Source organism: Saccopteryx bilineata, chromosome 6 (genome assembly GCF_036850765.1).
Source record: "Saccopteryx bilineata isolate mSacBil1 chromosome 6, mSacBil1_pri_phased_curated, whole genome shotgun sequence".
NCBI classification, from domain to species: Eukaryota; Metazoa; Chordata; class Mammalia; order Chiroptera; family Emballonuridae; genus Saccopteryx; species Saccopteryx bilineata.
Genome location: NC_089495.1, coordinates 210,674,021 through 210,686,380, shown reverse-complemented (window position 1 = coordinate 210,686,380; position 12,360 = coordinate 210,674,021). Strand labels below are relative to the sequence as shown.

At 62.1% G+C, this 12,360-nt stretch overlaps 3 protein-coding genes across 9 annotated transcripts in view; 1 reads left to right on the top strand and 2 right to left on the bottom strand.

Annotated features, from left to right (window-relative positions):
- The window catches only part of ZGPAT (zinc finger CCCH-type and G-patch domain containing), an 18,637-nt gene extending 16,105 nt beyond the window's left edge, over window positions 1-2,532 (bottom strand). Inside the window, exons 1-2 of one of the 3 annotated variants that reach the window (XM_066236296.1) lie at window positions 2,408-2,532; window positions 974-1,617 (exon numbers count right to left, since the gene is read on the bottom strand). In XM_066236296.1, coding sequence (XP_066092393.1) covers window positions 974-1,560 — 587 coding nt within the window. In that variant the 5' untranslated portion in view covers window positions 1,561-1,617; window positions 2,408-2,532. Of the gene's footprint in view, window positions 1-973; window positions 1,618-1,904; window positions 2,147-2,407 lie in introns of those variants that run through there. The other 2 variants (XM_066236294.1, XM_066236293.1) reach the window with 2 other exon arrangements.
- On the top strand, window positions 2,099-9,449 carry ARFRP1 (ADP ribosylation factor related protein 1). 3 transcript variants are annotated; one of them, XM_066236303.1, is made up of 8 exons: window positions 2,099-2,240; window positions 2,906-3,017; window positions 3,236-3,323; window positions 3,530-3,612; window positions 6,997-7,078; window positions 7,271-7,341; window positions 8,288-8,388; window positions 8,456-9,449. In XM_066236303.1, exons 2-8 carry the CDS (start codon window positions 2,925-2,927, stop codon window positions 8,541-8,543), a joined length of 606 nt encoding a protein of 201 aa, XP_066092400.1. In that variant the 5' UTR covers window positions 2,099-2,240; window positions 2,906-2,924; the 3' UTR covers window positions 8,544-9,449. The 3 variants fall into 3 exon arrangements, 2 of the variants coding, with proteins under 2 accessions (XP_066092400.1, XP_066092402.1); XM_066236305.1 differs by lacking the exon at window positions 2,099-2,240 and adding an exon at window positions 2,397-2,534; XR_010726151.1 differs by lacking the exon at window positions 7,271-7,341.
- TNFRSF6B (TNF receptor superfamily member 6b) lies at window positions 8,697-12,360 on the bottom strand. 3 transcript variants are annotated; one of them, XM_066236301.1, is made up of 4 exons: window positions 12,287-12,360; window positions 11,348-11,803; window positions 11,044-11,247; window positions 8,697-10,620 (listed from the first exon to the last, which is right to left on the bottom strand). In XM_066236301.1, exons 2-4 carry the CDS (start codon window positions 11,793-11,795, stop codon window positions 10,334-10,336), a joined length of 939 nt encoding a protein of 312 aa, XP_066092398.1. In that variant the 5' UTR covers window positions 11,796-11,803; window positions 12,287-12,360; the 3' UTR covers window positions 8,697-10,333. The 3 variants fall into 3 exon arrangements, with proteins under 3 accessions (XP_066092398.1, XP_066092397.1, XP_066092396.1); XM_066236300.1 differs by lacking the exon at window positions 12,287-12,360 and adding an exon at window positions 11,896-12,129; XM_066236299.1 differs by lacking the exon at window positions 12,287-12,360 and having other exon boundaries at window positions 11,348-12,128.

The following is a 12,360-nucleotide window of genomic DNA, read 5'->3' as shown; positions in this document are numbered from 1 at the left end:
CTGTAGTTTAATAAGAGAAGTTTGCTAAATAAAATTTTGGATCTAGCTAAAATCTATTAAGAAATAGGATGACCAAAGAACTAGAGACAGTTACTCTGGACTGTTGGCTAAAAAAGTTAATTATGCCTGACCTGTGGTGGTACAGTGGGTAAAGTGTCGACCTGGAATGCTGAGGCCACTGGTTCAAAACCCAGGCTTGCCCGATCAAGGCACATACTAGATGCAACTACTAAGTTGATGCTTCTTGCTCCACCCCCCTTCTTTCTCTTTTCTCTCTAAAATCAGTAAGTATAATCTTAATTTTTTTTTTAAAGTAAATTATCTACTAGGAATCTTAGTAAGTAACCCTTCCAAAGATAAAAGTAAAAAGGAGCAAAATTAAAGCTTTACACTTAAGAGAAAGAAGACAACACACTAACTGTAAAAACCTAAACATAAACAAAAAAGACACTTTTGTTAAACCCATCAGATGTAATGATACAAAGACTATTTTTTATAATATCCTTATTCAGCAGGCGAGGAGTGCATTCTGAATTATAGGTAAAAATCCGGTGATCCCTAGAATTTGCTTTAACGTGGTCCAGGGGCAGGAAGCAGGGCAGGGAGAGGGGATGCAACCAGACTGGCGGGGAAGGATGACCAACCAGAGAGTCAGAGGACAGAGTGCGAGGTCCTCCTGCCACCCTCTCCAATGGGCATGGTGGCCAAGTTCCCTAATAAGGGCCGACTTTAAGAAGTTTAACTTTGAAGAATAAAAGTGCTGATGGGGGGTGGGGGGCTTCTTTTCAATTCCTGCCTCTTCTACCCTTGATTTAACCTGAGAAAATCCGAGAGAACAGCTAAACAAGGACACTGCCGGGAAGGCACCGGTCCGGCTCCCTCCTGTCGGCGCGAGAGGCTGGGCTCGGAAGGAGCCACTACCCTGGCCCTGCCTCCAGCCCCATGAGATCCCGGCCCAGGAGCAGAGCTTTACCTGCAGCTGTCCTGGAAGCGGCACTTGCCCTCCAGGAAGAAGGGGCAGGGCTTCAGGGACTTGTGCGTGGGGTAGAGATAAAGCACCCGCACGGCCGCGGAGCCGTCGTCCGCCTCCTCCGTGCCCACGATCATGGCGTTGTGATACTCCAGGGTGCCCCAGGCACTGTAGTAGGGGGCGTTCACCTTCCTCCCACTCAGCTCTTCCTCGTCCTCGGAGTCCTCCCCTTCATCCTCCTCCAGCCCGGGCTCGCTGGGTGCTGGCCCGGCTTCCCTTTCGGGTACAGTGTCCAGTTCTGCCCTGGCAGCGACTGGCCCGTCCGCGGCCTCAGCAACGGCCGGCTGGAAAGCCACGTCCTCCTCGTCGTCCTGCGCCGGGCGCTCCCCATCCAGGCTGGCCAGCAGCTTGCTCTTGCGGACGGACACCAGGCTGGCCTCGGTGAGCTCGATCAGCTCCTTCAGGTCCCCCTGGAGCTGGCGCAGGTCAGCCAACTCGGCGGGGTCCAGGCCGGCGCCCAGGGCCAGCTCCACCTGCTGCAGCTGCACGCCGTAGGTGCGGAGCGCGCTCTGCAGGCTCTCCTCGTCCATCCTGCGGGGACGGCGGGGCGGGTCCCGAGTCCTCACGCTCACGGGGGGGGAGCGGATCTGCAAGGAAGAGAAGCCAGGTGAGCCCAGCTCCGCCGCCCGGAGGCTGACACCGAGCCCAAGGGCCGACGGCTGCACTCGGGGCCGCACAGAATCCGCACAACGGCCCGCGGAGCCGTGTGCACGTCTCCGTCGTCGGAGGGACGGCGGACAGGCTGGGAGAGGTGATCCGCCCCGAGTGGCCTTGGCTCCCTTCCCGGCCGCCCGGCGCCCTCGCTCCTGCCCCTGGAATCCGCTCAGGGCGCTGCGCCCGCCCCAGCCTCCCGTTCTGCCGGCCTCCGCCGGACCTGTCACGTCGGGTCAGATCGCCCAGACCGCGCCCCTCGCCCCGGGCCGGGAGCCTCCTCCGCGCAGTCACCCGGCCGCGCCATAGAGAGCCCATCGGCCTCACCGGCTAGAGCGGCGCAGCGCCCGGCTTCCGCCCTCGCAGCCCACGGGCACTTCCTCCCAGGCACCGCCGCCGGCGGAAGTGCCTGTCGCAGGGGCCGCTGGGACGGCTCCGACCCTACCCGGGCGGCCGGCCGCGTCCCATCGGGCGCTGCGCTGAGCACCACGGGTCAGCGCGGGGTCAGCGCGGGGTCAGCGGGTCAGGCGCGCGGCGGCTCCGGCCCGGGCGGGCGCAGGTAGGCCGGGGCTGGGTCGCCGCCTCTGGGGCGGACGGGGCGGGGTTGGGCGCAGGGACTGACGCCGGTGCCAGGGCGGGTTGGGCCCTGGGGCCTCCCACGCGTCGCCCCCTGCCCGCCGCACGGTTAGTCCGCGGCCGCCGCCGCCGCCCTGCCGCTGCACGCACCCCCGCCTCGAAAAAGCGGGGCGTCCCTGTGAGTCGCCCGCAGGGTGCTGCCGTGAGCCTTGTGCCACCTGACGTGGTGACTGAATTGGGAGAACGCGCGGCGGCCCCGGCTGGCGGAAGCGAAGCGGTAGGGCACGGCGGCGGTCCGCGGGCGCGGTGGACGCTGTGGGCGGGGCCGCCGGCCGTGGGCGGGGCCAGCCTGGGCGCGGTGGGGGGGCGTTAGGCTGGGGCGGGGCCGGCCTGGGCGCGGTGGGGAGGCAGAGGCGTGGTGTGTTGTGTGGGCGGGGCGTTAGGCTGGGGCGGGGCCGGCCTGGGCGCGGTGGGGAGGCAGGGGCGTGGTGTGTTGTGTGGGCGGGGCGTTAGGCTGGGGCGGGGCCAGCCTGGGCGCGGTGGGGGGCAGGGGCGTGGTGTGTTGTGTGGGCGGGGCCAGGCTGGGTTGCGGTTGGCGGTGGGGGCGGGGCCAGAATGGGCGTGGCTATCCCGCGGTTCTGTCCTCAGCTCCCAGCACCGGGGCAGGATGTACACGCTGCTGTCCGGGTTGTACAAGTACGTGTTCCAGAAGGACGAGTACTGCATCCTGATCCTGGGGCTGGACAATGCCGGGAAGACGGTACGCTTCGTCCTGTCCGCATCCCACTGGCCTCTGTCCTCTCGTGGCCGGCTCACCGCCCGCACAGAATCCAGCCCCTTTCCAAGGCCATGGGACAGTCACCACCATCTGCTTTAAAAGCAAGATGTCTGCTCTCGGAACAGGCCCGAGGAGGGGTGTTAGGGGAACAGCCTTGAACTGCTCCAGCACCTCTTGTCTGTCTCTTCCTCTTCCCTCAGACCTTCCTGGAACAGTCAAAAACCCGATTTAGCAAGAACTACAAGGGGATGAGTCTCTCCAAAATCACCACCACCGTGGGTCTGAACAGTAAGGCGATTGCTGAGGCCTGAGGGGTGGGCTCCACCCCTGGGGATACTGTGATGTCCAGAGCCCCAGAGCCCCATGTGTGAGGCTGCTGGCTCTGGTTGGCTCCCTCCCAGGAGGACTAGGATGGTGTGCTGTCCCCAGGAGAGCTGGGATACGGTGTGTTGGGGACCAGGGCCACAGCCTCACCAGGCTTCTTCTCTCCCCAGTCGGCACTGTGGACGTGGGGAAGGCTCGGCTCATGTTCTGGGACTTAGGGGGGCAGGAAGAGCTGCAATCTCTGTGGGACAAGGTGAGACGGATGCACACACCTCTGGGGCCTCGTGCTGTTTCCTTCCAGGTGGCCTCCGTGGTCCCATCCTCCCTGAAGGCCTCAGACTCACCTTTCTTTTCTGTGACAGCAGCTTTAGTTACCTCCTTAGTTCTTGAGGCTCCACACCCCCCAGTCCTGTCCTGGTCCCTGAGTCAGTCCCCTGAAGCTAAGGACCACCTTGGTTCTTTTTAGCTTAAAGATGTTAATGAACATGGGACAAGACAGAAAGTGGCCAGAACCTCACATGGGAAAGGCACGGTGCCGGCCTGGTGCTCAGCATCACTGCCAGGCCTGAATGTCTGTTTGGTTCTTCTCTGTTCTGGCTTAGGACCTGTCCTCCCTGGTGGCTCTTCCCCATCAGGCAGCAGTTGCCTTCTCTTTTGACATAGGGTTTGGGCATTTCTGAAATAGCGGTGTTCTTCCTCCTACGCACCCCAGGCTGGACGCAGCACTAGGCACTGGGGTGCAGCAGGGTGCAGAGCAGATCCAGCTCCTTCTCTTAGGCAGCCCCCCCCCCCAATGTACTGGCATGGTGGGTTTGGTACAGCTTAATGTTGGGGGCACAGGCGTGGCCTCCTGACATTTACTAGCTGCCCATGGGTTTAGAACTGAGTGGCAAGGTCCTGATTTCTGGTTTGATCCCAGCAGCAGGTACCCAGTCATCCTTTTCTATCCCTCGCCCCCCTCAAGTACTGCCTCTTGCCTTGATTTCCAGCCAAGAGGGCAGCTTCTGTCCTGTGGCCAGAAGGTGTGACCATCTAAGTCATCTAGAGGCAGGGCCAAGACCTGGCCTACCCGTCCGAAGCCCAGACATACGTGAGGAGTGAAGCAGACCCTGATACTTTGTTGTTGGTTAGGGTCTCAGGAGCTACTACAGAGATGGAGGTTGGGGTGCGGGATGCATGTTGGGGTCAGAAGCTAGGAAGGGAGTGGGAAGGATGCAGGACTGGGCAGCAGGAGGGGTCAGTTTCGGTGGGGGCCAGTGGGGAAGCAGCGAAGGAGAGTTGTTCCTCACACTGCCCAGGGCGGGCCCAGCTGGCCAGGCTTCTATACCACTCAGTGGGTCACCTTGGTGGACTGTCCTGGGCAGCTGTGATCTGGTAATGTGACTCTTTGTGGGTCCTGCAGGAGCCAACAAGGGGCTGTCCACTGGGCACCTTGCCCACCACTGGGCAGCAAGGCTCTGTGGGTGACCAGTTTCTGCGTAAGCCATAGCCCACCGTGCACCGCTTACGTTCACATCTCTGATTTGGGGAGTGGCTCCTCCAAGATCCAGGGCCTCCGCTGAGGGGCAGCTGGAAAGAGGGACAGGAGAGGGGGAAACTGCGGGCTGGCTTTGCAGCTGGTGTCCCTCAGGCACCGCTTCTGCGATGGCATGGCCTCATCACAAGGGTTGCACCCTTCTTCTGGGTGGACCCTTGGGTTCCTCAGGTGTTTCCCAGTCCCACTGTGGGATGGCACCCCGCCTGCCGGTGGTGTCATTTATCCCTACCAGGGTGGGACCTCTCTCAGGATGCCCAGGGGGCAACCAGGGTTTGTGACTCAGCGACTCCTTGCTGTGCCCCTGGTGAGTGGGTGCTGCAGTGACCACAGCTCAACTCTACCAAGCCCAGAGCTGTAGCGGGCGTGTGGTAGAGTCCTCTGTGGGCCACAGAAAATGATGAGATGTGGGGCTCTTGATTCCTCCCTAGTTTCCTGAGTGGGGTCGTGTCTTCCCACACCAGTGGGGCCTCCTGGTGTTCGGCCACAGGAGGGCTTCTGGCATCCGTCCTTCCCCAAGGGACTGATGTGTACCTACCCAAAGGCCAAGCTTGGGCTCTGCCCTATTTCCAGTGGTTTTTTAGGGTTCCTCCCATGACGGGTGATGCAACTATTGGGGTCTGGCTGTGGGGCAGCCTGCTCCGTCCTGGCCCACTCAGTGTCCTTGCGCACACTCAGCCCCAGGTGTGCTGCTCCCACCGCTGAGCCGTCACCCTGCCAGGGCCCTGGCACAGGCTGGGATTGAAGTCCTTTGCCACCCATGGGCTAGTGCTGATTCTCTCACTGGCTGCAGCCACTCTAGGTCCTTTTCTGCATGGAGACCTCCCCCATAGGGCCTGCCAGCTCCTGGTGTCGGGTAAGGTGGCCAGCGTGCTCCTGGAGCAGCTGCTCACACCACTTAGCATGAAGGTCTGTGCGCGGGTCGCACACCCTGCAAAACCCAGGGCCACCTCTAGCCAGTGCAGACAAAGGTTTGTCGTAGGTGGGGTGAGGGTCACTCCAGGAATGCTCCAGAGCGTCCTTCGGCTCACTGACCACTCGCTCATCCTGCCCAGTTTGCAGCCCTGGCTGTGCTGGGTGGTGCAGGAGAGCAACGAGATCTTGTCTGCTCCTCAGTGTGGGTGTTGGCAGGCTCTTCTGGTCGGTGTGGGAGGTAGACTCACCAGACCCGTGGCCTGTCCCCCGGGCCCCAGGCCCAGTGGGTCTGTGCCTCAAAGGCCTTGCTTTGTGCGTGTCTTCCCAGGGTTGCTCTGCTCACTCGGCCCCTGTGACTCAGACTCCAGGCTCTGGCAGTTAAGGGGTGTGGGGGCTCTGTCCTCCTGGCACCAACCCAGACTGCAGAGCTCTGCTCCGTGATGCCGGCTTGGTCCTTGGCCGTGCTGTCCTGTCGCGGGAATAGCAGCTCCACATGTGACACTGGCCTAGCCCCTGGGTGGCCAGCACGAGACTCCACCGTGTACCCCCCCTCTGGGTCTGCCACCGGTGTACCCCACCTCTGGGTCTGCTTGGGGACTGGCTTGGTCTGGGTTCCCCCAGCCCCCAAGCCCCATCTTTTCCTTTGGGACACCATCAGGCCCATGGCTGTGGGGGGTTCGCAGGCGCAGACACGGCCTCCGGAGAGTGGTCAGGGGAGGTGGCTGCCCGTGTCCAAAGTCAGCAAGCCCTTCCCGAAGGGCTCTAGGGGGTCACACCTTCACTCTGCCCTGCCTCCCCACCTTCGGAAAGCACCCCGAAGGGTTCTAGGGGGTCACACCTTCACTGTGCCCTGCCTTCCCACCTTCGGAAAGCACCCCGAAGGGTTCTAGGGGGTCACACCTTCACTCTGCCCTGCCTTCCCACCTTCGGAAAGCACCCCGAAGGGTTCTAGGGGGTCACACCTTCACTCTGCCCTGCCTCCCCACCTTCGGAAAGCACCCCGAAGGGTTCTAGGGGTCACACCTTCACTCTGCCCTGCCTTCCCACCTTCGGAAAGCACCCCGAAGGGTTCTAGGGGTCATACCTTCACTCTGCCCTGCCTCCCCACCTTCGGAAAGCACCCCAGAAGAGTCTTGCAATTAGGGGGGTGGCTGAATGCCGACTTAGCGCCCCCTTCTTCCCTCCCAGTACTACGCTGAGTGCCATGGCGTCATCTATGTCATCGATTCCACAGACGAGGAGAGACTGTTGGAGTCTAAGCGAGCTTTCGGTGGGTACAGCCCAGCTAGGGCTGAAGGGGTGTTTAGGTCCAGGCTATACATCCCACGTGTCCAGAGCTGGACCATCTCAGGTCAGAAGGACCCTAGCCACGAGGGAGAGTGTCCCTGCCTGTAGAGAGGTGGGCATGGTGAGGCCTCAGGAGACAGAGGGCGCTGCTCACTGCTGCTCTTGTCCATCCCAGAGAAGATGGTCACGAGTGAGGCTCTGGACGGCGTCCCCATCCTGGTGCTGGCCAACAAGCAGGATGTCGAGGTGAGCCTGCCCTGTTGCCAAGGACAGGTGCCCATTCCAGGCAGGGCCTCTGTTTTCCTTGGACACCCCAAGCTACATCTGCCTCAGGTGCACAGAGCTCCCCCAGGCTTATGGCCATGCAGGGCACCTTCTCTCCACTGGGGGGCGGCCACGGCCTGTCCCCAGGTGGCCCTTAGAGACCCAGCTGGTGCAGGAGAAAGCTCTAGAGCAGGGGTCCCCAAACTACAGCCCGCAGGCCCCCACCTCACTTCCGGAAGGGGCACCTCTTTCATTGGTGGTCGGTGAGGAGCATAGTTCCCATTGAAATACTGGTCAGTTTGTTGATTTAAATTTACTTGTTCTTTATTTTAAATATTGTATTCTCATTTTGTTTTTTTTTCTCCTTTAAAATAAGATATATGCAGTGTGCATAGGGATTTGTTCATAGATTTTTTTATAGTCCGGCCCTCCAACAGTCTGAGGGACAGTGAACTGGCCCCCTGTGTAAAAAGTTTGGGGACCCCTGCTCTAGAGGAAAAGACAGGAACCCAGGGTGGGTGTCAGTGCTAAGTCCAACCTGTTTGCTGCCTTTGGGGTTAGCAGCAGTGCCAGCATCACCTCCAGAACTGGGGGCTCGCTGGGAGGGACACAGGCTGTTCTTACGACCACCGGTTAGACCACCGGTTAGCCATGCCGCTTGGAGGTTCTGTGCACAGGGAGGTGGCCTGTGTTTCCAGCGTCCTGAGCCTGCGTCGTAGAGCACTCCCGTCCACCCCGACTGAGGCCACTCCCCAGACGGGACCCTCCTGGCCAGAGAAGCCCTGAGGGGCCACTGCAGCCTCCCCCCCCCCCTGGTCCTCAGCCCCCACCTCCCAGTTCTTGTCCCACCCTGGCGACTCTAGGGACTGCCCAGGGGGGCGGAAGGAGTCCTCTGGTGCCAGGAAACAGCCTGCTCCCTCCCCCCCAGACTTGCCTCTCCATCCCGGACATCAAGACTGCCTTCAGTGACTGCACCTCCAAGATCGGCCGACGGGACTGCCTGACCCAGGCTTGCTCAGCCCTCACAGGGTGAGTGGGGCCCTAACCCTGCCCCGCGGTCACAGGTGGCCCTGCCTTACACCCTCTGTCTCCACAGCAAAGGGGTGCGTGAAGGCATCGAGTGGATGGTGAAGTGCGTGGTGCGGAACGTCCACCGGCCCCCGCGGCGGAGGGATATCACGTAGGTGCGGCTGGCACCCGGGCACACACAGCTGGAGCCGGGAGCGCACCTGTCGGCTGGAGCCACCGATCCTGGGGTGCAGCTGGCTTTGCCTGTGGGTTTTTTCATTTGCTTTTGTTTTTCCTCTAAGACATTCTTCTGTGTTTTGGAAAGTGTAGGGGCTCAGAGGCTTCTGCCAGGGGAGAGGGGGAAGTAAGGCCTGCAGCTGCGTCAGGCCTGGACCCCACTTGTGGCCTTGGTTGGTGGCTTTGGGGGTGCCCTCTGGAGCTGCCACCCAGCAGGCCTGCTCACCTGCCCGGCCTGGGTAGGGCTTCAGGGTGCCTGGTTGGAAGTGGTGTTTCCAGAGCCACCACACACCCCTGGAGGAGGCTGGTGGACCTGGCTGCCCTTGACCTCGCCCCTGTTGATGCTGGTGGTGGGCTGGGAGCTGGTGTCACCTGGAGGGAGACCTAGCCCCCATCCCTGAAGGCCAGCAGGCCCTGGGTCCTGGTGTAGCCTCAGGACTGGGCAAGGCGCAGTCTGACTGGGGAGCCATGTGTCCCACCCACACTGGCCCAATATCACCGCGTTTTGATCCCCAGCGAGGTGGAGAATGCTGGAAGTGGGCACTCCCCGAAGTACACCTGGCCTAGAGCCCGCCGGGGACAACCATGGGTGCTAGCTCTTGTGCATCAGTGGAGGGGGGTGTTGGGAAGTGGGTGGTATGTTGCCCAGTTGGTGGTATGCTGGGCCTGTGTTCCCAGCCCCGGGGGAGGGGAAGGCCTCTTCTAGGCCAGTGCCCAGCAGCAGAGGCCTTCCAGGCAAGGCCAGCCTGGGGACCCTCCTCCGTGGCTCCTGTGGGAGCTGGTGACACCCAGTGGGGCCTGGCCATGGATGGGTGTGTGTATGAAAAATAAAAATGGTCTGAGTGGCTCCTGTCCATCCTTCCTCCAAGTGCCCAAGGCTGTGCAGTGACCACAGTATGAGGACTCCCAGGCTGGAGCCATAGCCCATCCAGGCCCTGCCTTCCTGCTCTAGGAATGGCCTTACCCCAGCAGTGAGCTGGTGGCCTCATGTCCTAGGGTCAGGTCCACCAGCGTGCCCTGCCCCAGTGGGGCTTGAGGAGCTGTTGGAAAGGGGTGAGGCGGGTGGGGGTAGGGACCCAGTGGCAGGTGAGATGGCTTATGGGGAGCCCTGGGCCTGTCGGGAGGGGAGGGCATCCAATCAGGGTGGGGATTCCCACCCCCCATCCTCCCCCAGGGCGAGGAACCCTTGTGAGCCTGCCCCAGAGGGAAAAGCCTTTTCCCAGAAAGCCAGGGGGACTCAGAGCCCAGGGGGAGGTCTTTGGCTCTTCCCTCCTGGGAAGTCCCCTGTTGGTAGTGAATGGGTGGAACTCAAAAGGAAGACAGGAGCCAGTCCACAGTCTTCCACATTGGAGTGCCTGGACTCGGTGACCCTCCTGGGCTCTGCCCCCCTCCTGCCACTCACTGTCCAGCCTGACCCACCCTCCACCCACACTGTCCCAGCCATCAAGAGCTTGGCTTGGAGGGGTCCCAGAGTGAGCCTCAGGCTCCCCCACTGGTCTCCAAGCTGGAAGGGCTACACCTGTCGCCCACAACCCCACCATCAAAGGCCTGTTTTAGTGTGTGTGTGGTGGGGAGGGGGCGTGCTGCCCAGGTGCTGTCCCCACCAGGTGTCCCCATCATGCTCTGAGCAGACACGGTACTGTTTTACACAACCAGTTTTGCAAAACAGCTTTATAAAAACTAAACTTTGTGCTCGATCAGTAAAATAAATAGGGGGGGAGGGGGTTGCTCACCCAGCCAGGAGGAAGCGCTTTCGGACAGTGCGCTCCAGCGCCCGCAGCCTGGCTGCGTGCAGGGCCTGCAACAGCCCCGCCGCTAGTCCCCCAGGCTGTGCCTCCCGGAGCTCCGTGAGCCGCTGCTGCAGCTTCTGCTGCAAGGACGCACGCTCCTCCCATGAGTGCGGCGGATTCCAGGCCTCCTGGTTCGTGAGGGCATGCTGCAGCCGCAAAAGCGCCCTGAAGGAGACGTTCTGGAAAGCCACGAAGTCCACAAGGGCGCGTTCACATTCCTCAGTCTCTGCAGGAGTCAAGACAAGGTGGGGCTTGAAGTCTAAGACGGGGGTTCCCAGAGAGATCGCCCCCCCCCGGGGAGGGGGCGTCGAACAGAAGGACAACCTGCGCTAATACCTGAGCAGAGGGACCTGCCTGGACTCCGCCACCTGGCGTGGGCGGGGCTCGTGGGCCTCCGATTGGGGTGAGAGTGGACCCTTCAAACTCTCTGGGCCTTAGTTTCCCAGTGGAAGGTGAGGAACAGCATTGCCTGCTGGCGCTGAAGTCCTCAGCGCAGTGCAGTCAACGGTGCCGCCCCTATACCCAGGGCTCCACGGTGAGGCTCCGGATCCCTGGCCCCACAAAGCTGGAGGCCCTTCCCAGCGCCCACTAAGTGCTTCATTGTTCCCGGCTGAGCTTGGCGCCCCCCTCACCTGGGCCCCTGGCTCACCTGCCCCTCCTGGCTGTGGCGTGCTGCGTGGGGAGTCCGCGCAGCTGGTGCACATGGCGTCGTGGAAGGGGGAGCCCGGCACGTTGAGGGCCAGGCCAAGGGCCGTGCAGTTGCGGTGGGGCTGGCACTGCTCGGAACTGGAGCTGTTGGCCGAGAAGGTGCCCGGGGGACACTGCTGGCACTGAGTGTTCTGGGTGGGGGTCCCTGGGGACGAGATGGGAGGGCGGGGTCAGGAGGAGCTGGAGCCTCCTCGGCCCCGGGGGGAGTCCTGGCCCAGCGCCACGCCCAGGGGTCCATCACCCACCGAGGGCGACCACTCCAGAGCCGGGTGGGCAGGGCGTGTGCTCCACGCACAAGCCCGCGAGCGCGAAGTAGCCGGGGCGGCAGCGGCAGGCGCGGTTGTGGACGATGGAGCACGGCCGTGCCTCCTCCTCGTTCTCCCCGCAGATGACGTTGCAGTAGCGGCAGCGCTGCAGGTAGTTCCAGAACCGCGTGTAGTGTTGCGCCGGGCACCGGAGGCACGCCGTGGGGCGGTCCCGGCTGCACGGCCGGTACACAAAGGTGCCCGGGGGGCACTGGCGGCACGTCAGCCACTCCTGCGTGTCCGCGTCCTGCCACAGATAGGTGGGCGCGTCCTCCACCAACCCGCACGGGTGGGCGGGCATGTCCTCCGCCACCCCGCCAAAGGCCAGCACCAGCAGCAGGAAGGGCACCGACAGTGGGATCAGGGGCGGCCTCCCTGGTGTCTTCATGGTCCTCCCTGGAAGGGGGGGCAGTAGGACTCAGCGGGGGGTACCAGCCAGCTGCAGTCCCGTCCCTACCTGTTCCAGCCTCGTCTCAGCCACAGCCCACCTCGCCCGAACTGCCTGCAGGCAAACCCGGTGCTTCAGCTCCGGCCCGAGACTCCTATATGGGCTGGGCCTTGCCACACCCCGGGGAGGGGCCAGCGACCTTCAGGGGTCACACTATGACCCAGTTTTGGGCAGTATTACAGCCCCCTCGCTTGGCCTGACCCTCTGGAGCCCAGTGCAGGGGGGGCAGCCTTATGAAGCCCTGCCTAACACTAGGGACAGCTCATGACCCAGTGACCAGGCTTGGCAGCTAGTGGGGGGGGGAGGGGGGACGTGTCCAGGATCTCCCCCTGGTATCAGTCTTTCTGTTCAGCTGTGAGGACAGAGGCGGAGCCAAGTTCAAAGGGTTCAGGACACCCTCTCATAGGACAGGGTGTCCTGTGCAGACACACCTTCCCTCCCAGCAACTCCAATCCCAGATCACACAGACAGCATCCCTGTGGTGCCAGCAGCTTTATTAGAGGCC